The sequence below is a fragment of the Podarcis tiliguerta genome (assembly GCF_965153285.1).
Source record: "Podarcis tiliguerta genome assembly, chromosome: 6".
In the NCBI taxonomy this organism is placed as follows: Eukaryota; Metazoa; Chordata; class Lepidosauria; order Squamata; family Lacertidae; genus Podarcis; species Podarcis tiliguerta.
Window position 1 is genome coordinate 56,181,084 of NC_139539.1, and position 21,607 is coordinate 56,202,690.

Genomic DNA, 21,607 nt, shown 5'->3' on the forward strand with positions numbered 1-21,607 from the left:
ATTTAGCTACTCTACCAATGATACTAGATACAATAGCAGGCCTCCTCCTTTATGCCCTCACAACTTTGATCACTCCCAAAAGTTATCCAATTGGCTCTTGTTGCTCTTTATTGTTGCAGTTGCACAAATATAAGAACCTAAGATAAGGTCTCCTGGTCAAAGTTCAGCATCTTGTATCACACAGCGGCCAGCCAGATGCGAAAGGGCAATTGTCATCTCCAGTTGTTCACCTTCTGATTTCCCTTTTTGCAGGAGTTCTGAACTTGTTCAACAAGTTGATAAAGAGGACATGATCTATCATGTTGTTAGCCATACTATGAGCGAGGAAAACAAGCCTCAGGACTTCGTCATTCTCGTGTCACAAAGGAAGCCTTGCAGCAAAGGGTATGTTGCCAAACATCTCCTCTCCACTGCAACTTCTAGGGCATCTGTTCCGCTTCAGATATGGTGCACACACATCTGTAAAGAGACCAGTGCCCAGGTGCCTTTCAAAATCTCTTCTGCAAACTTCATTTCACCAGTTTTGAACAAAAGCTAAAGGCAAGAACTAGGCTAGCTCAGGGCATGTTCAGCCTATTGAGTAAGCAGAACAAGGTTTCTTTGGAGGTTGTTATGGGCATGGTGAACGTCAAAGCAGAGAGGGAAAAGTTCAGTGCACTTGTTCTAACTGGGTTTCCTTTCTTTCCAGTGATCCATATGTTGTAGCATTCAGATCTGTCACACTGCCAACACATCCAGCAAAACCAGAATATACCCGTGGGGAGACCTTGTGTTCTGGCTTCTGTATTTGGCAGGAAACAGATGAGCTCACCAAGGTAGGCATTTAGCTTTCTAAGAGTGCAGCAGAGGAATGAGTGATAGTGGCTCAGTTTGGATATGGATTATGGGGAATGTCCCATGAATCCCCTTTCCCTACTTATTCAAGGATTCTGCTCCATTTCCAGGTTTTGGGCACCAGGTGAAAACTTTTCTCTAGAACCAGGCTATTGGCTGATTAAACAAACTATGGCCCTTTAAATGTGTTTGTGGGGAGTGGGGTTATTGGTTTGCTTTTGTTTTTTATTATGCATTTTGTGTTCTCATTTTGTATTTTTAAGTTGTAAACTGCCCTGTCCAGATGAAGGGTGGTATGCAAATTTAAATATTATTATTATTATTATTATTATTTGGCCATGATTTCCAACTAGGGACAAACCATGGTTAATGCTAAATTCCAAACAATGGTTTCTAAACGCATAGTTTGGAAGTCAGCACTAACTGTAATCTGCCCAATTTAAGAAACCATGGGAATCTATGGTTAAAGCAACTCGGAAACAGTAGAGGCTGGAGGCTATGAGCCTCTGTCCTCCAAATTGTTTCAGTTCCCAGGGATGTATTTTATAGCATGAGTTCACCCTATTTGTTCTGAGAGTAGCTTTGTGTACCAGATTACCTTTATAAAGTGTCACAAATCTTTTTTCCTGATGTTAGAATAGATGCTGTTTGTGAAATATTGAAACATAGCAAATCACTTGATGTGAATTCCTTTTATGTTGTTGTTGTTTAGTCGTTTAGTCGTGTCTGACTCTTTGTGACCCCATGGACCAGAGCACGCCAGGCACACCTGTCTTCTCCTTTTATGTACCATTGGTTAACACAACACTTTCCTCTATGCAATCACATATACCAATGTATTTGGGAATGGTGGTGTGGCAAAAGAAGTCAGGGACCTGCGTATGTGTGCCAGCTTTTAGCCTCTGCCCATTTCTAGCTCCAAGTTTTTCTGGCTGTAGGTTTTTGTGATTTAAAATGGGCACAAACCCTAAAAACCAAAGGAGAAGCACCACCAGTGTAATGGTTTGGATTGAGTTTGCTATTCCAGGATTCTTGCAATCATTTCCAGAGATGGCTCAAGATGTTCTGATACTTAAGGCAGAAAATCCACATGGTGTCTCTCCTGATACATGCACCCACAGATGTACACTAACTAGTTCCTTGTTTGCTGCCTTTGCATTGTACCTTGAAGCCTGCTGCTGCTTTGCATTCCTCTGAATAAACCAGTGTCTTGTGCAAGTTAGGAATTAGAACTGAGTTCAAGGAGCCAATAGTTGGCATTGCTGTCAACTATTACATTGAGGAGGGAAATCCATTCTTAGTTTGGGGTCAGTAAACTGAAGCCTTCCCAGGAACTAATTGATAAGATGCTTTTTTGTTGTTTCCAGGTGTCGTATTACCACCAGGCCACTTCAGGTGTTTTGGCCTACATTACAACTAACATTGCTGGCCTCTCTTCAAGCTTCCATTCCACCTTTCAAGCCTGTGAACAGTTCCTCCAGAAAAACAAAGACAATCTCTCGGTTGGGCTTCAGAATCTTTAGTTGTACAGAAACCAGTCATCTTTGTCTGACAATGAGCATCGTTGTAAATATTGAAATGACGGCTCAATGTATGTGATAAAAGGAGAGGAAAGAAACAGGTTTATACAAATGCACAAATTGCACAGCCCTCACTTGTGGAGGGAAGTCACTTTTATTGGCTTATGATCAGAATGAAGATTTTTATGCAGTAGGATTTAATGATCAGTAACTTAGCAATCATGTTTGCACTTCAGGAAGCAATTTGTTCTGATCTGTCCTGGGTTTTACATGTCCTTAATTGCACCTGTGTTGGCTTCTGTTGAAGCCTTGTATATATTTGATTGGCAGAGAAATGTGATGTCAAGAAAAACTTGAAAATGGACTGTTTCTTTCTGTGTCCAGAACACTAGGTGGGAGAACAGCTTTCAACTGGAAAATCAGTAGCTTAAAAATGAATTTTCATATAGAGGTGAAATGTTTTTTAAAGTGCTTTTTAATGAGCTTCACAAGAATTCAGAACAAATTCATTGCAACAATTGTTCTTCATTGGAAGAATCTACAAACTAATTTTTGAATTGGTGGAGGGCATTCTTAACTACCTACAGTGCACATTGCACAAAATCAGCACAATATTAAATCATGTCACATGTTAGCTTTTCTTTAACCATTATTTAGTATCAATGTGTCTTTCTTGAATGTTGGAAGTTTTTTTATCATCAGTCTGAGCCTGAGGGAGATTAAATTATTTTGCCCTGGCGGTGCTGTCCTTCTTATGTAAAAAAATCATTCAAACTTGCCCTTCTGGTACTTGGAATGAAGAAGGATGAATAATCTATTATTTGATCCATAAACCAAGTACCTCATCTTCTGTTTTACTAGGTGGGTATATTCTCTTACTCTTTTGTAGTAAAGTTTGCCAGTTCTGGTTTTGAATCTTTTTGACAGAGCCGTGGGACTTTATTGACATTTCTCTCAATAAAAGAATATTTAAAAATTTAAAAGCTCCTGAGTTTGCATTTATTGGGCACAAACTGCTCAGGTGCTATTGGAGGCTATGGTGGCATGCCTCCATTTTATAATTATATATGTGCATGTTAACAAATTCTCATTTCATGCTCCGTAGGGTTTAGCGCTGACACTGTTAAGCACATAACATATATTCCTGGGTTCTGAAGCTGCCCATAACATGGATGGTATATCAGTGAGGCTGTTAACTCTGGTTAAGGATTGGTTTACATGCTTCAGCAGCAGAGCTGACAACTGCAGTAGATCTCTTTCTTGTACATGAGATCACATTGTATGGGTAGCAGTTGTGTAACAATGTATGGTCCCCCAAGAACCACTGATGTCTGCCAAAGTCAGCCTGCTTCTAGGGTTTTCTTGCTTTGCTGCACATGTATGTCAGGCTTCTGCATTCACATTATGCAAGCGTGGAAGCTGAGGTCAAATACAGAATTCAGTACCTTGGGATTAATTTTAAAGAAATCAAGTTCCTAGTACTTTAAGGTCCAGAAAGAAGATAAAAACAGGTAAACAGGTAAACCAATCAGTGTGAAAGTGAATTGAGCACAACTTGTGATAGAGAATATAAAATTGTTTATTTTCTTCTTAACCATCAGCTAAAATGGGACAGTTTAAAGAAATGTCTAAAGCTACTGAATTTTGTAATGTACAAACCCATGGTGATGCTCCAGCCATGTCCTCAGAGTGTCCACATCCACAGTCTGAGAATGGGTTTAGTTCAACTTCATTCATTTGTCATGTGATTGTGTGTCATGTCTGCCTTCTCTGCTAACACTAGTTTGAAAGTTGTCTCAGCCAAATGGGATGGCATTTCCAAGCTGTTTACGCAGCAGCACCGTCCAGATGGCAAGAAGCTGAGGATACTATTTGTTGTAGAAGTTGCTGCAGGGACTATGAATTGGTTCCTTTTTGGTGTGTACACATTGACTGAAGAAGCAGAGTTTAAACATATTAGTTGATCTGGTGATATCAGCCTAGGTGCTTGAAACGTTGAACTTCCTGTTGTGCTGAGAACCAAGCTTCACTTGGACCTGAACATCTAGTCCATGCGCTAAACTGCCAATCCAGCTGCAAAACAAAGGAAGTCAACCAGATTCTGGAGCATACCACTGCTGGCGATCTGACTCTGGGCAGGAAAAAGCTGCAAAGCAAGAAGAGCCTTGCCCAGTGTGAATCTCTGCTGTGTCAAAGCTATCCTGGAGCTCTTCAGTTGGCCAATGAGCCCAGAGGGGAAATGTTACTGGTCTCAGAATTAAATGAAAAACTCGAAACTTTGCTGGATCAGCGCATATCAGATGTATAAGAAAGAGCGGGACTTGGATGAGGTTGCCCTGATTCTTGGTGCTTAGTCTCAACTGAAACGACAGGGAGTTGAAATATTTGTTCATGAAAACAAACACAAATGACTTTTATACTATAAAACAAGTCCTTCATATGTTCTTGGATGGCCCATTGGCCACACGGGCAGGGGCTGTTGGGAGTTTCAGTCAGACAACACCTAGAGGGCCACAGGTTCCCATCCCTGGTAGGTAAGGGTCACAGCTCAGTGGTAGAACATCTGATTTGGACGCAGAGGATCCCGGATTCTCTTCCTGGCCAGGTAGGGCCTACTGTTCCCATAAACCCAAGCCAGCATCACCATGGTCAGCCTCAGTCATTTGTTGTCTAAAATGGTTGTTAGAATATGAGTCAGTGCAGGAAACTAGGCAAGTGCCTATTTACAAGCCTGCTGAATTGGTTGCTTAGAAGAGGGGTGTGTGTGGCTGTATGATATGCAAATATTTCATACCCTTGAATTTTGCCTGTATCTTAGTGCATTTTCAAAAGTAAAATTTAATACTCACATGCCAAGTCTCGGAACTGAGTCAACACAGGTTCAAAAAGGTCGTAATAGATTTGTTCAGGTTGGCTATTCTTTCGGATAAAGAGGAGATCATCCACTGTAACTGGATCAGTCTTCCCTTGCCAGAGAGTCAGGCTGTACCTAGGAAGAGAAATCATTTGGGGGGTACAGGAAGTTTTTGGAAGCTGTGTAGTCTAGGATGTTAAACAGGAAATCATTCAGTGCTAAGGTCCAAACTATACGTTATGTGGGAGATCCATGATTAGGCTGCAATTGACTTGATACCTGAGAGGCTTTGGGGTGTGTGGTTTGATTTGAGTAAATGGCATAGAAGGTAATGGGGAGCCAAGAACAGTACTGCAAAATTCAGAAAAGTCTGATTAGTATATATTTTATTAAATTTATATTCCTCCTCCAAAAGGAGCCCGGGGCAGCAAACACTTCTGTGATAATTATTTAAAAAACTGTTAAAAACATCTGAAGACAATAAAACATCTAACACAAATTTAAGAACAGATGTAACCAAATCACAAGCTGACCCACCAAAAGAGAAACATTTTCAGCAGGCATCTAAAGGATACAGTCATGACACCTGCTTAATATCAACTGACAAGGCATTCCAAAGTACAGGTGATGTCTCACTACAGAAATGATTCTGTAGGATATGCCTACAGGGATGCAGCTCTGAAGGATAATAATGTTCCAATCTGCACATCAGTCCAAGAGATGTAACCCAGCAGGGCAGTTAGGATCAGAATCCCCAAACATCAAATTCCTCAAGCATCCTGAGTGCTTAGCAACCACTTCCTCTTCCCCCTACTCCCATTTTGCTGTGATTAATCTGGCTGTGTCCTTGTGTTGCACTGTAGGGAGATCAGTGTTGTACCTTGTGGGCAATGCATTCTTTGTTCCCAAGACAGCACTTTTTGAAAGGCGGTTGGGATGTTTTGTGACTGGGAATATGTAAATTCATTCTAATATTAGCAGTTCTGTTTTAATCTGATCTATTGCATACAGTTTGCAAGTTTCTAGTGCGCGAGTAAACCAAGATTTCTGAATTAATCTCTGTGTGTTGCAGTGGAGATAAACAATAAGTGTGCTGTAAATCTCTTACCTGTCAGACTGGCTGAGAAGCCAGCTCAAATGAGGCCAGGCTGGTCTTGCCATGACGGCTCTTATAGGGAAGGTGATTCGCTGAGGCAGGTTCCCTACGAGGCTATGCATGTCCTCAACCATTTTCTGTGTGTAGGTCTTGTTTGGAAAGAAAGGTAAATAGAGGGTTGACCATCCTGGGGAGAGAGTGCAGTCTGGGAACTTCTCCTGGATGAGTGAGAGGAATCTGAGGACAAACAACAACAATATAGCTGCAACTGCAGACATCTAAAGCCATTCTAGTTTCTCTTCACACAAGGATAGCAAAGACTCAGAGCCTATTTAGGAAGCCTCTCTAATGACTCTGGCAACTAATGACTCTGGGACTTGATCTACCCCCAGTAACCTTCATACCTGGCTTCCAGCATTCCATAATCCTGATCCCAAATCCTTCCCTTATTACAGATATCTGTATTTTCTGATCTGCCATCTTTTGCCAATACAAGCTGAGACGCTACTAGCCTGCAAAACACAGTCTAAAATCTAGAAGGAAACCCTGCTTGGCTTAGTGGTGATTAAGAGATTGTCTCAAGGCACAAGCCAACTTGGCCATTTGACACAATCGAGTAGACACTTGGCATTTATCAATAATTGTGTCATTGCAAAATTGGCTCAGTGAAGTCTTGTGCTAGAAGAAGACTATAGAGACTGTGGGATGATTTGGAAGCTTTTCAGATGGAAAATGTTGGCTCCATTGCAGATTAAGTTGGGTCTGCCTCAGAGGAGAATTTATGCCACATATGCAGAGAATAGATGGTTGTGGGGATATTGGGTTCCTAAGCTATCTGCAGTAATTGATCCATATTTTTCTGATGTTTTGCAATGCATTTTAGTGCAGTGGGACTACTGAGTACACCTTGTACTACATTTGCCCACAGGTGTCCCCTCTTGAGCAAATATGGGGCTGAATTTGACTATATGGGACAGTTTATTTACACCATTTCTAATTATATATATATATATATAAGTTATCTGTTGCTTTAGTTTTCTGTATACTCCTTAGAGGGTGTGTGTGTGTGTGTGTGTGTGTGTGTATATGTATGTATATACACACACACACACACACCCTCTAAGGAGTATACAGAAAACTAAAGCAACAGATAACTTAAAACAGCAAATATTACAAAAATACACAGTTAATATATAAAAGGGGGTCCCAAGGATATGAAAAAGGCACCTCTCCTCTCATAGTTCTTTCTCCAGCCTTTGTCCCCTTCTCCTCCAGCTGCTTTTCACAGGGCCCCCTGTATGCACATGCTTTACACAAGTGGAGGCTTAGGAGAAAGTCACAGGTTTTGATTTGACTCGACTCCTCCCATGTGTCGAATGTTAGCGTGTGATAGAACTGTAGACAGGTACTTCTGGATACAGATGCTCCACGCCAGGATAGAAAATGCATCCTGATACAAATACAATAGAAGTTCATTTTACTCACCGGCTTGCGTTGACTGCAATATTAATAGGTACATTTGGGCCTCTCAGAATGTCTGCATTTAGCCACACAGGTCTGTGGATATTCATTTGAGAGGAGGTTTTTACTAATATATCCAGAGATGGGTCAACAGCTTTGATGCTTTTGAAATCCAGCTTGATGGCTAATTGGAAAAGGAAGAAACTCCTGTGAAATCCATCAGGTTCAGTTAGTGCCCCTAACTCAACCAGCCCTGCTTTGTTCTAGAATGGATGGATGGATGGATGGAGGCAACACATGAAGAGGTCTGTTGTGGGCACAAGTCACCCTTTGCGTGGATCTCTCCCACAGTCAGGTAGGCAGCCTTTGAGAACATACTTTCCTAACTTTCTACAAAGAAAACGGGCGCATCACAATAAATAGCAATGACCAAGTAGAGCTCTGGTGCAACAAATCTACTTGCCTCCCTCCAAAACAAAACAAAACAAAAAACAGATAGAAGTCCACAAAAAGTGTAGGATAATAATAATCACTGGGTAGGGGGCGTGTTGGTGACAGCATAAGACTTCTGCACAGATTTTGTGAAAACAAATCAGGACAACTGCTCAATAAGTTTCCATCTGGAAGTGACCTGTAAGTTGCTTCATTATTGAGCAGGAAGTGGGGTAAACAAAATGCAAGCTAAAATTAAATAAACAATGAAACCTTCATTCCTGATTGCAAGTTGCTCAGACTTGAAAGGAAACCACCCTCTATATTTCAGGTTTTTTGCTTGTTTTCCTGCCATGGTCAATGGGTGCATGTTCTTTTTGAGGTCTTTCGACCCAGTAATAAATTATGCTGCTACATCCAAGCTCAAAATACACCTACTCTGCTTGGACTGCTCTCAGGGAAGCTACCCAGGGCCTCTTTTATACATAACTTCCTCCCCCCTCCTGGGAGATGCTTTCGGCACAAATGTGAAGTACTGGATATAAGACCTTAATGGTGTAGAGTCTCAAATCCACATTAAAAATGGGCCGTTATGCACCGTGTCTCAGCCATTTCCATGCATGTGACATATGGCAAGATCATAAGGCTGACAACAATAAATATAGTTAAATAAAATAATATTTCCCCCACAAAAATTATACTTTTCAGATGAAATAATTTGAGTAAAAACAAACCCAATACCATTGGCTTGAAGCTTATAATTTCCTTCCCTATCCATTTCAATTGGCACGTCTCCTTTCAACCAACATACCTTTATTGGATGACTTAAGGACTGCCTCCAGCCATTCCTGAAGAGTGTTATCACTGTAGATGTCAGGTGGATGGGCCATGATGGGCGTGTCTGTCTCATTGGGTGTGTTATGTGCTTCAACGGTGACATCAGCTTCCAAGGCCATAACGTCACCTGTACACACACACACACACACAAACACACAGTGAGCGAGAGCGAGAGAGAGAGAGAGAATTCATAGTGAAGAAAGTTCTGTGCACAGTCTATCTGAATATGGTGGGAGTTTGGCATGGGCAGCTTTCACCCAGAGGAACCATTTCAGATTTTAGGGTCTGGGATTGGAACAAGGTTTAAAGGCTTGCTTCTAGATGCATTCAGTCAACTGTGGAAAAAATGCTATGTTTAAACTGTTTGCTGCACTTCTCTTATCATTTTTTTAAGGTAATAATTGCAGCAAATATTATCGATACAGAACAGACAATAATTTTATAAAGCAAAGGGATTTATTTATAGTGCATTTATTATTATTTCTTTATTGCTGTTGCCAGTTGCTTTTCTTATGGAGTAACTCAAAGTGATTTACCGTATTTTTCGCCCTATAGGACGCACTTTTCCCCCTCCAAAAATGAAGGGGAAATGTGTGTGCGTCCTATGGGGCGAATGCAGGCTTTCGCTGAAGCCTGGAGAGCGAGAGGCGTCGGTGCGCACCGACCCCTCTCGCTCTCCAGGCTTCAGGAAGCTATCCGCTAGCCGTGGGAGACGTAGCTCTCCCACGGCTAGCGGAGAGCTTGCCTGCACCCAGAAGCTTGGGGCGCGCTGAACTCAGCATGCCCCAAGCTTCGGGCTTTGCGCAGCGCTCCGCTAGCCGTGAGATTGCCGGCACCCAGAAGCTTGGGGCGCGCTGAGCTCAGCACGCCCCAAGCTTCGGGCTTCATGCAGCCTGTTCTGGGGGCTGGGGTCAGGGGAAGCTCAGGCTTCCCCCGCACCTGGGGGGAAATTTTTTTTTCTTTATTTCCCCCCAAAAAAACTAGGTGCGTCTTATGGGCCGGTGCGCCCTATGGGGCGAAAAATACGGTACATTAAAACCAGTTAAAAACAAAACCAACCACCCCCAAAAAACTTACCTATATGAATAAAAGGCAGGTCTCTAGGTCCTAGCCACATTAAAGAGGCAAAAATGAAATTAAGGGCTGAAAGCCCCAGGCAAAGGAAAAAACTTTTGTCTGCTTCCTAAAGCTGGATATAGATGGCACCAGGTGTGCCTACCTGGGGAAAGCATTCCAGAAGCAGGAGGCCACTACCAAAAAGGCCCATTCTCATATTGTTCCAGGGCTTTTTTTTCAGCCAGAGCTCGCCGGAACTCAGTTCCAGCACCTCTCAGGTGGCCATCTTTATAAGAGAACAAGGGAGACGCTCATGGTGAGTTCCAGCACCTCTTTTTCTAGAAAAATAGCATCCTCAAAACCTCCCATGGAGGGGGGGGTCACACAAAGAAGGGTATCAGGTGATGATTGCAGGGTTCAGGTCAGTTTATGTGGGGAGAGGCAGTTCTCATTGCAAGGAGGGTTTAATTTGAATGAGGACTCAACACAGTTGAGTTCTGGAAATTTCAGTGGTGTTATGAGAAAAATATCCACCCAGAGTTCATTGTCCAGCTGAGTCCTTTTTCTTACCCAACAGCAACTACAAGTGAGGCCAATCAGACACCAGGATAGAGCAACCAAAGGAGTTTAATTTCTCACTTGATAAATTATTATTTGTATAGTTTTAATAGATTTTGTGTGTGTGTTTGTTTTTAGAGGTTATTATTTTTATCTGTAGGGACGGGGGTGGCACTGTGGGTAAAACCTCAGCGCCTAGGACTTGCCGATCGCATGGTTGGCGGTTTGAATCCCCGCGGCGGGGTGCGCTCCCGTCATTCGGTCTCAGCACCTGCCAACCTAGCAGTTCGAAAGCACCTCCGGGTGCAAGTAAATAGGGACCGCTTACCAGCGGGAAGGTAAACGGCATTCCGTGTGCTGCGCTGGCTCGCCAGATGCAGCTTGTCACGCTGGCCACGTGACCCGGAAGTGTCTGCGGACAGCGCTGGCTCCTGGCCTATAGAGTGAGATGAGCGCACAACCCTAGAGTCTGGCAAGACTGGCCCGTACAGGCAGGGGTACCTTTATTTTTATCTGTAAGCTGCCTTAAGTCCCTGTCAGGGGAAAAGGTAGGGTGTGTATGTATGTATGTATGTATGTATAAATAAATAAATAAATAAATAAATGAACATCAACTTTTTAAATTTTAAAGCTTAGTTGGGGAGGCTTTAGTTGTTGGACCACATCTTGTTGGACCAAACCATTGGTCATGCTGGCTGGGACTGAAGGGAATTGGAAGTCAAACATCGGGAAGGGCTTCTACTCCCTCCAATTTAAACAATATACAAAGTGCTACCTGAAGAAAAGAAGATACTAATTGGGTTCACACCACAAAGAAATACCCAACACTCAGCATATTAAATTCCTACTGAAATAAATATATATTTGGTTTCTGATCACCAGGACAGCAGTGTTCCTGAAAGTGCAGAGGTCCTCCAATTTTATGCCATGTTCTTTTGATTCCTCTTGCTAACTGATAGACAACTCAGTGGAAACCTCTCTCTTCCAGTTCCTTCCTCAAGAAGGATTCCCAAGGCCCAATGAAATACTTGATTTTTTCAGATAAGATGTCTGATGTAAGTTGTGCCTGAGCTGATAATGGAAGTGGAAGAGTTCTACATCAGCCTGGAGCTTTCTGCCCATTCCTCTAGTTTCATTATCACAAGGTGATAAGCCCCTTCAGACAGACGGCAGTAGGAAACCGGAGCATTCCATGTTGATGGAGTTGTCTTATCTCACAAAACTAGAATCAATTGCTCATTCTTATCACTACAATGTGAGCCATCCTATCCCCCTTATCATTACAGATTTCTCTGCCTTGATTAACTGTAAGGAATGGTGTAGTTAATATGTTAAAGTTTAGCAGAACTTTTAAATCATGGTGGTTAACCCACCTTAAAAAAAGAAAAGGTATATTGGAAGAAGAATGTATTAAAATGCACTTTTGAACCTAGAATGAGCCCCTTAAAGTTAACTTCTGTCACTTGCCCCTCAAGCACATAAATTGACAAATAAACTGCAGTTGTTTTTCTGTCAGTTGAGGGATATTGACAAGTTCTTACACCCATTAGCAAGCCTATATACCCCTTTATCCTCCATGTGGGTGGTTGAATACAGACTTACTCTGAATTTGTAGCACTGATGTACCTGTGAAAAGCATTATTTGAGGGAGGGAAAACCCTCAGCTGGACTTGAAACTCAAGCCGTCTTCTTCCCTGCTACTACGGTACATACTTGAAAGATTGTTCCTTGGGAACTGTACAGAACACTTGCAACAAATGAGACCAATATCTCCGTACGTCTGGTAAAGAAATAATGATGTCTAACAACTGTAGAGCAGTCGGTGTGGAAGCACCTTCACAATGTGCAGTTAAAGTCCAAATGTACCTCTTTAACCACCGCCCCCCTTCCCAACAAACACTGCCAAAGTCAGTGACATCAGCACGTCACACGGTGTGCGCACAGCATGCACACTTCACAAAGCACCAACCCCACACAATTGAAGGGGCGAGCTGGTGCACTTGTTCCCGATTATGGTACTTTTAGCCAGGCATGATCTAACCTGGGAGAAGAAAACAGTGTCTTACTCTTCAATGCCTCTTCCATTTCACTCTTCCGGTTTGCAGCATGGTACCAGCTGACCAGCAACCCATCTTTCCGGTCTATTCTCCTCAGATTGAACAAATAATCCAACATATCTCCACCTGTACTGAAGGCTTGAGAATCTAAACAGGAAATTGAACACAAATAAACATGGGTTATGCCCAGTGCTTTTTTCTCTAAAAAAATGTTTAGGGGTACTCTCATATCACCATTTTATAGTTTAAATTGGGGAAAATAAATACAGTAAATGGACAAAAGTACAGAGATTCACAAAATATTTAGGGGTATGTGTACCTTTGCGTCCCCCGAGAAAAAAAGCACTGGTTACTCCTAATAAAAACTAAACCCACACACAAAACAAAAGCTTTATGCAAATAAGAAAATAACGCAACTTCCCGTGTCATTCTTGGTAGTTAGAACCAGTTAGTGCATATCTTTGGTGTTGAAGGAACATACCATATTTCATTCATTTCAAAAAGGGAAGGGTCAGCATTTCCTTTCTAAATAATTATACATATGGCTGATAACAAGATGACATTTAACAGAAGGGCCAGAATTGGTGCAACAAATGTACAGTATGCCATACCTAAATTTTCCAACAATACGTAAGAACAGTTTTGTTGGCAGGTTTTAACATTTTATCCTCCATGAAACTAGACATCAGATTTGCCAAAGTTATTTTCAAGGATAGGAATTGTCCTTGCAACCAGTTAAAGCCTGAAATGGTCTCTCATGTGTCCTTTAACTATAGATTTATCAAGGGGTTTGAGAAAGCATAATTTATCTAATTTATCCTATTAACAGATGGATTTCTGGTCAAACCTTAGAGAACCTTTTGAGTATCTTCCTTGAGGGGTGGTGTTGGTAATATATATGAAGGTTGTAATATCTCTCAGACATGCTGTGATTTTTATTTTACTAACTTGTCACCTTTAGTAATTCATAATCAGTTCTGCTGAGGTTGTGATTTTGAATTACAGTGGTGCCTTGCAAGACGAAATTAATTCGTTCTGCGAGTTTTTTCGTCTTGTGAATTTTTCATATTGCGAAGCACGGTTTCCCATTGGAAATGCATTGACGGTTTCCCATAGGAATGCATTGAAAAAGCCGCAAGACGTTTTCGTCTTGCAAAGCAAGCCCCTAGGGAAATTCGTCTTGCGAAGCAACTAAAAAACCAAAAAACTCTTTCGTCTTGCGAGTTTTTCGTCTTGCGAGGCATTCGTCTTGCGAGGCATTCGTCTTGCGAGGTACCACTGTATTTTGTATTTTGTACTTTGCCTAATGGTTAGTTGACTGTAATAAACATTTGATTGATTGACTGGTTTAGCATCAGGTATCCAAATCCTGTGAGGAGGGGTCTTATGTTACAGTTCACATCTTGGCTTCCCCTTCATGGGCTTACGACCTCTTGGCTTTGCTTTCTTCCTTGCTATGTAGAAGTGCTTTCATTTTAACCCCCCCCCAAAAGGGTAAAGATCCTTAATCAAAATTCTGTGCAAATTCCAAGTATTGAAGAAGAAAGACGCTCAACCTATGGAGTGTTATAACTTAAGAAACTGCTTGATACAGAGTCAGACCATTGATCCATCTAGCTCTGTGTTGTCTACACTGACTGGCAGGGCTTCAGACAAGAAACATCTCCAGCCCTACCTGGAGATACACAGGGACTGAAACTGGGGCATGGATGCTCTGCCACTGAGCTTTCCACTATAGCCCAGGGAAAATATCAGGCAAGGCTGTGAGGGTTTCACAGGGGTTGGGTTGAGGCTGTGCACATCTTAGGGAAAACAAAGCTGAGTTTGCCCACCTTCCCACTACCCAGCCACCTCTTATGTGTACCGATTTCATGGAATCCGCCCCAGAAATATCCTGCGAGGCTAAAAGACCTGAAGACCAACTGGCCTCAAAATAAGTAAGCATTCACATTTTACCATAGAACCTTCCACCTGAGGAAGAGTTCAGCAAAACAGGGAGCTTGCATACTTGTGCATCAACCTAAGCCAAAAGCAGTTGCAATCTAGTTGGACTAGATGGCCCTTCGATTCCCTTCCAACTCTACAATTCTATTTTTATAGCTGCAACAGAGAGCCTGTCCTGTCAACGTATAGATAACAAATGCAATATGAATTCTAACCCAGCAATCACAGCACTTATGTGAAATTCACTGGCCCCCGCCTCCAGCAAACCCTGGTCTTCTTGCTTAGTACCTTGCGGGGATTTCCTGTTGACTGTCAGGGTTATGGTGAGAGCTATGCAAACGGAAATCACTGCCATGGCAGTGATCACAGCAATGACAACTCCTTTTCTTCCAGTGGAAGGACACTTCATGCTGGAAGCTGTCATGTTCTTTAAGTGTGCCAGCTCCTTGGCAGCTTCACCTATACAATTGCAGTTTCCTTCCAAAAACAGGATGAGAGAGTAAATGAAGGTGAAGAGGCAATTCAGAATGTTTAAACTCCAGCCAGAAGCCTTGGTCCCCCGAAAACAGAAATCAGGACGAAGGGATCTTAATTCAGTGGTATTCTTTTTCTCCTTTTAAAAATCCAGAACAGCTCTGAAGAAGTTTCCTTCCAATAATCCACTGTTGCCTTGAAGGGATTCTCTTAATAACTTGTGATTTTTCTCACTTTAGTAATTATTGCCTTGGACAAGTCACTTGTGATACCATGCTACTGTCTTGGAGGAGATTCCTTCTAATGATGTTTCGCTGTCTTGCAGGTGTTTCTTTTAAAGAAGCTGGTACTTTCTTGAAGAATTGCTTTTCTAACACACCTTCCTGGCCTTCCTTTCTTCTGATAATCTGGCACTGCCTTAAAAAATAATTATTCTTTTTTTTAAAAAAATAGTTCTGTGTTCCTTGCAGGATTTACCTCCTGGCAATCATCATTGTGGAGTAACAGGCTAAGTTTCTGCAATAGCTATAGGTTTTCTACCAAGAGGGGGGAAAGGCACGGGTGATGATCTCTCTAGCTCAAATAATTTTACTGAAGTTCTCTGAGGTTGTGCTCCTATGAAAAATCCATCAGGGCAATATTTTGAGGCCAAAGTCCATCTACTTGATATGTGCTGGGGGTGGAGGGAACCTTCCCTCCAAGAATTTGTTATATTAATGCCATGTATGTGAAGGCAGCTGCTCTGAGATTACGTAAAGATGGGCCCTCCCTCTTCAGATCTGCGCATACAAATGCTGGATCACATTAGACACCACCCCACCACCAGGGAGGAAGAAAGAAAGACTATGGCTGCTGGTTTTAAATTAACAGGTTTGAAATAATACTGACATTATCACTTCTAAGCTTTCCTGACCTTACTAGATTAAGAGAATATATTCCTCTGAAAAGCTTCTGTTAAAATTACAGCATTAGCCACACACACACACACACACACACACGTAAATGCAAGAGGTTCAGGATCTCATAACAATTGAACTCATCCCACTGTAGATACAGGAGACCTGAGACATACCTCTGCAAATCCCACTAAAGCCCTTAAGTACTGTGCTTGCTTTACATATCCCAAGACAGGGTTGGGTATACACTGTGTATGCTGGGCCAAATCCTCATGGTGCTCTCTTGCTTTGCCTAGTGAAAACCATGACAACCAGGTTCAAGCCGATTCAGATGGCAGGCATGTGCGATGGCTACAAAGGAGGTGTTTCTGCCACACAAGTTTGTGTTTCCTTTCTCTAAATCCCAGTGGGCTGCTGCTGTCACTCTCCTTCTTTCCAATAAGAAGCAGAGGCGACTGAACCCCAGCTTGGGGGCCTCTCGCTAAGCAGAAAAGAAAACTGTCCAGTAGTTTAGTTTGGGGCACAACAGTTTTTGTTAAGGTTAAACTCTTGAATGAACGTCTTGGAGACAGTTCACATGATCAAACAATCTGTTCTATATGTGGCAGGCAGGAAAGGTCAGTGTGCAATGCCAAGTGGCCAAGCGATTATTCCATTGTCCTGCCAGACTGAGACTGCCTGTAGTGTGCAGTTTACCCAAGCCCACAGCTCATCCTTGGATTAAAAACAAAGGGAAACCACAAAACTGGTGTTGTGCTGTGTTTTTCGTATATAACATGTCGTTGATGCAGTTAACAGTGCATTAGAGGTGGATTCATACTGGACTGTCCAAATTTCATTCTGCTTCATTCTGCAATGCTTCCTCAGCATTACTGACTTGTTACCTAATTATAGCCATCTGGAGGGGGGCACACTTGAGCTACAGCACAATGAAGGTGGAACATACACACACACAGCATGGGATGAAAAATTACATGACTTCAGCAAGAAGCTATGCACTGATTGGAAACCTAGCTGTTTGTTTACTCCCAAAACTTTTGCAAGCATGAATGGTATTGGAATGACGCAACTGTCCCGATACCACCATAAGCACAAATTCTCCTGAACGCACAATAAAAAGGACACTTGGAGAGGCCCAAAGGCTTCCATGTGGCTAAGGAATCTCCTTGTCAAGTGGGGAGGTGCAATGCCAGCTCCACATCTCAGGTACAATGTGCAGTTAAACCACGAATCAACAGCCTGTGTGACTTATTTGGCAATTTTTATGCAGTTTCTTTACTCCCTGTTGAAGTTTGCATAGAATCAGCATCTTAATATTCAAGCAGCACCTCATTGCTAGGGATAAAAGTAGCGTCCATCACAGATCCAGTAATTCCACCCTGTTTACAGCATGATCTGATTATTTTTATTTGCAACTTATATTGTTAGAATCATCATGCAATCAATATAGTGATCATGCTATCAATAAATTTATGAACACGCACTTGCTATGGGAGCATGACATTCTTAAGACTACTACATCCTTTCCGAAGCTGTCACCCAAACGCGGCAGACATTGGTCCATTAGGCCATACAGGGCACTGCTCCAGCCAACCTCAGTCTGCCATCAGCCAGGCCCCACCTGCCCGCCTTCTTACTTACAACCAGCCAGAAGGCAGCTCTGTTGTCATTGGCTCTATTCCATCTAATGTTGGTCTTCCTGCCTTCTGCCCTACCAGCCCCAATGAGCACAAGCTACCACTGTCCAAACATTGTTCCATTTCTACACCACAAGCATAACACAAGTGTAGTATGCATGCAGACCAGCAGAATGAAAATAAAGTCGGATCCAGGATTTATGGGCTGGACAGGTGGCTCCTGAGAAGCCTCGTTTTAATTCATTTCTAAGCTTTTATGCGTCAGATTCACTTTTCTCAAAGCTTCCCTTCTACTGCCACCTTCTGGCTGACATGCTGGGACAAGTTAACCAGACCTTGTTCATTTCACAATACTGTATTCTTTACAGGATTCTAGTGGTGTACTGGAAAAAAATGAAGTACAGGAGATCATCAGGACAGTCCCCATAGCAATATCCTAAAGGAGAGTCCAAAATGTTGGTGCAAAAGAGGGGGGGGGGGGATTAAAGGATGCCAAGATCCAAGTTTGGAGCAAGTACTCTTTGGTGAGAGAACCCCAGCAGAGATTTAAAATCACAAAATATGCAGCAAAGTAAAGCATGGAGATATAGGCTGTTAGACCTTTAAAATATACCCTTGTAAGTTCTAAAACTTCCCACTTCCCTCAGCATAGGAAAAAGCCATGTTTGGTAAATAAAAAATTGGTTTACTTACGAATTCTTCAAAGGTTAAGTCCATGTATTTTTTCATACTGTACATCAGTCAGAAAAGTTGTACAGGCAGGAAAAATTGGCTTAGTCAAAATGGAGAAAGTTCCTAAATTATTGCTACAAGAACTCAAGAATGGCTTGTGAGAGCAATGTGACTAAGCTGGAGCAATCATCTTAGCCTCCTCACAAGCTGAGCTTCTTAAGTAGACTGGAAGGGGAATCAAGTCTTGATTACTAGTCCCTCCCAAGGTGAGCTAAGCCTGGCAGGACAGCTTACTCTATGGTATTAAGCCCTTCATGCATTAATTTGACTTAAGAATGCTGGTTATATGAGGTTGGTTATCCCACAAAAAAATGCAAGCAACTGTATTAATCCATTATCTATAGACATACACACACACAAACACCACATAATGTTCTATTGATTAGGCTCATAATCCTTTGCATAGTTTACCTATTGAACTCAGATGATTACTTCTTATCAGGTCAATTTGTAAAATATAGTGAGCTTTAACCAAAGATATTTTATTAGGAATGCAAGCCATCTTGCAAAGATATGTTTCCATTTAAACTGATACCATGAAGTAGGAAACCCCATCAAAGGAAAGAAGAAGCCAGTTTCTGCTTAGCTATTTCCTCCTATTCCCTGAATTTCTTTATGGGAATATATCCAGAATAACAAACACAGGTTGCTATTATGAAATCCTTCAGTAGGCTTTTAAGAATCAGTTGCTCATTAGCCTTTTTGACACAGGTGAAGATAGTAAATTCAGTAAATGGTAGCTCATGTTCTAATACAATTGTCTCCTGCACTTGTTTGAATTTCTCTTAAAACAACAACTGTGTTCCATTGCTGCTGCTTTGGTGTGTTCTAAAATAGTAAATGAAATACTGATGCTCCCCCCTCTGCTTTTTGGCTGCCTTTATCTAACTGCCATGGGGAGAGGAAAGAAGAGGGAGGGGAAGTTCCAATGAGCGTAATGGGGCTTACTCACAGGTAAACAGGTAAAGGATGGCAGCCACAGGGTTCATGTGCCTTTAACAGCTGTATGGCAGACAGAAATTCAACAGGTTAAGCATTTTCTAGTATGGAAACACATACATGGCTTCACCATGATTGCGCCCTCCCTAATTTTGTGTTGTGGCATGTCTCCCATGGCAGATATGTTGTGAGAATTAGAGAATAGAGGGACTGTCATCCATCAGACTAAAAGTGACAGGTGCTGTTGCCCTCTTTTCAGTGTAAGTTCTATCTCCTTTTTGGATCACTTCAGGATTCCCCATTAAAATGCTACTTTTAGGGTAGTGCCCTTAAATGTTGTTTCGGGTGGTTTGTGATCCTGCTGTACATTCATCTCAGTGACTTGGACCATACCGAATGAGTGCTGAGTCTCCTCAACCTTTAGCATGACTCTGGAAGCAATGACACAAAAGGCTGTTTTGGGGTATCATGATTGGCTCGGTGCCCCCGATCTGAAGAAACAGGCTTAAAGTCCCCCTGGTTCAGTCCTTCTATTATTCTGTTGTGCTATGCCATGCTCCTATGGCAGCCATTTTGTGTTATGCTACACCTCCATGGCAGCCATTTTGTGACTGGCACCCACAGCCTGCCCTCAAAATTCAAAATACAGTGTTACCTCGGGTTATGTATGCTTCAGGTTACATACGCTTCAGGTTACAGGCTCCACTAACCCAGAAATAGTACCTCGGGTTAAGAACTTTGCTTCAGGATGAGAACAGAAATTATGCTCCAGCGGCACGGCGGCAGCTGCAGGAGGCCCCATTGGCTAAAGTGGTGCTTCAGGTTAAGAACACTTTCAAGTTAAGAACGGACCTCCGGAACGAATTAAGTACTTAACCCGAGGTACCACTGTATGCCCCTGGTCCAGAAAGGTTGATGACACCTGCCACACTCCAACTATTTTCTCTGCCCACCCCCTCTTATTTTCCCCCATAGTGTATTATGTTTGGGGAAAGGAAAATAAGCAGCAAGTGTGACAGGGAAGGAAGGACCTTTTAGTTTAGCTTTTTGAAAAACAAGAAAATGCCTAAATACATTTGATTTAAAATAATAATAACCACCTGTTATTCTGGTTTCTGTCTGTTACTCGTGCAGTGCTTCCAGTATGTTGCACCTTCCTGTCTTTAGGAGAATTCCAGGCATGCTTCTGTTTTGTAGAAGCCATTTAGCAGCCATTAACTTCTCTGGAGGAAAGTGCAGGCAGAAGAAGCACAGGCTGACAGCTCCTTTGTCTGCAGACCAGATTTGCTGGTAATTTTTGACAATGCAACTCTCTCTCTCATTAGAGTGCTAACATGACAGTTACTCATGGAGAAAGTCAAGACTTTTTTGTTGCAAAAAATAAAACAAAAACAGACTATAGACACAAAGAAACAATTTCTAGCCTTTCCAAACACTGGCCTTCTTATATGTGAAAAAGCATTTCTAAAATTGTTTCTAAAAACAAACTGTTCAATACTATAGACCCTGTATTGCTGATGGACAAGGAAAGGGGAGGTTGTGATATATTATGTACATACGATGGGAGCTGGGAGGCAAATATTGAAAATGTGGCTTACTACAACCCTGCAATGTCTTCCGTATATCCCCATATTGCAGGTGGATAGAAAAAGCTGCAGCCAAGTAACTGATGATGATGTAATGCTATCTGCCATTTATATGCCCACATAGCAGAATGGAGTGGGAATTATAACCGTTGTGTATCATGAACACTGCATTTCAGATGGATGCTAAGGTTGACAGGCAATGGCTCATAATAGCTCTCTAATAAACAATCCTAAGAACTGCCCCCTATTCAGCCTCTTATTGGTGAATTAAAACATCCGACATGCCCCTTTCATTGCCGTACTACAGAGTACACAGGTATTGCCAAGATGCAGGAAGTTATGTAGGATACACAGATATTTCAAATAAACTCATTTCGTCACACAGTTATGCTGGAAACAGACACCACAGCAAAATATATCCTTCAAAAAGCAAAACATATAGTATGGGGAAATTTAGCTAAATTTGCTGCCTCCTTTGCTTCCCAACCTAAAGCTCAATTGAACACAGACATGCTGGGCTCAGTTCACAAACATGAGACTGCACCAACCTGTTGACCTCCAGATATTTTGGACTACAATTCCCATCAACTGCAGCCAGCATGTTGTATGAAGCATCACACACGCTGTGCTCTTAGCAGTCTTATCCTATAAATGGAGAGCCTAAAACAGGAAACCAGGGAATATGTGTTACCCT

At 42.1% G+C, this 21,607-nt stretch overlaps 2 protein-coding genes across 7 annotated transcripts in view; one reads left to right on the forward strand and one right to left on the reverse strand.

Annotated features, from left to right (window-relative positions):
• ACOT11 (acyl-CoA thioesterase 11) overlaps nucleotides 1-3,337 on the forward strand; it is a 65,104-nt gene extending 61,767 nt beyond the window's left edge. For both annotated transcript variants that reach the window (XM_083448082.1, XM_083448083.1), the window contains 3 exons: nucleotides 253-384; nucleotides 689-815; nucleotides 2,202-3,337. In XM_083448082.1, coding sequence (XP_083304208.1) covers nucleotides 253-384; nucleotides 689-815; nucleotides 2,202-2,357 — 415 coding nt within the window. In that variant the 3' untranslated portion in view covers nucleotides 2,358-3,337. The remainder of the gene's footprint in view (nucleotides 1-252; nucleotides 385-688; nucleotides 816-2,201) is intronic.
• Nucleotides 3,338-3,917: 580 nt separating this feature from the next.
• On the reverse strand, nucleotides 3,918-21,513 carry FAM151A (family with sequence similarity 151 member A). Of its 5 annotated transcripts, XM_083448199.1 has the most exons (8): nucleotides 19,721-19,967; nucleotides 18,350-18,428; nucleotides 12,715-12,852; nucleotides 9,009-9,161; nucleotides 7,790-7,949; nucleotides 6,317-6,541; nucleotides 5,204-5,343; nucleotides 3,918-4,714 (listed from the first exon to the last, which is right to left on the reverse strand). In XM_083448199.1, the coding sequence occupies exons 3-8, from the start codon at nucleotides 12,821-12,823 to the stop codon at nucleotides 4,641-4,643; spliced, it is 861 nt and encodes a 286-aa protein (XP_083304325.1). In that variant the 5' UTR covers nucleotides 12,824-12,852; nucleotides 18,350-18,428; nucleotides 19,721-19,967; the 3' UTR covers nucleotides 3,918-4,640. The 5 variants fall into 5 exon arrangements, with proteins under 5 accessions (XP_083304325.1, XP_083304324.1, XP_083304323.1 ...); XM_083448198.1 differs by lacking the exons at nucleotides 18,350-18,428; nucleotides 19,721-19,967 and adding an exon at nucleotides 20,428-21,513; XM_083448197.1 differs by lacking the exon at nucleotides 18,350-18,428.
• Between the last annotated feature and the right edge of the window lie 94 nt (nucleotides 21,514-21,607).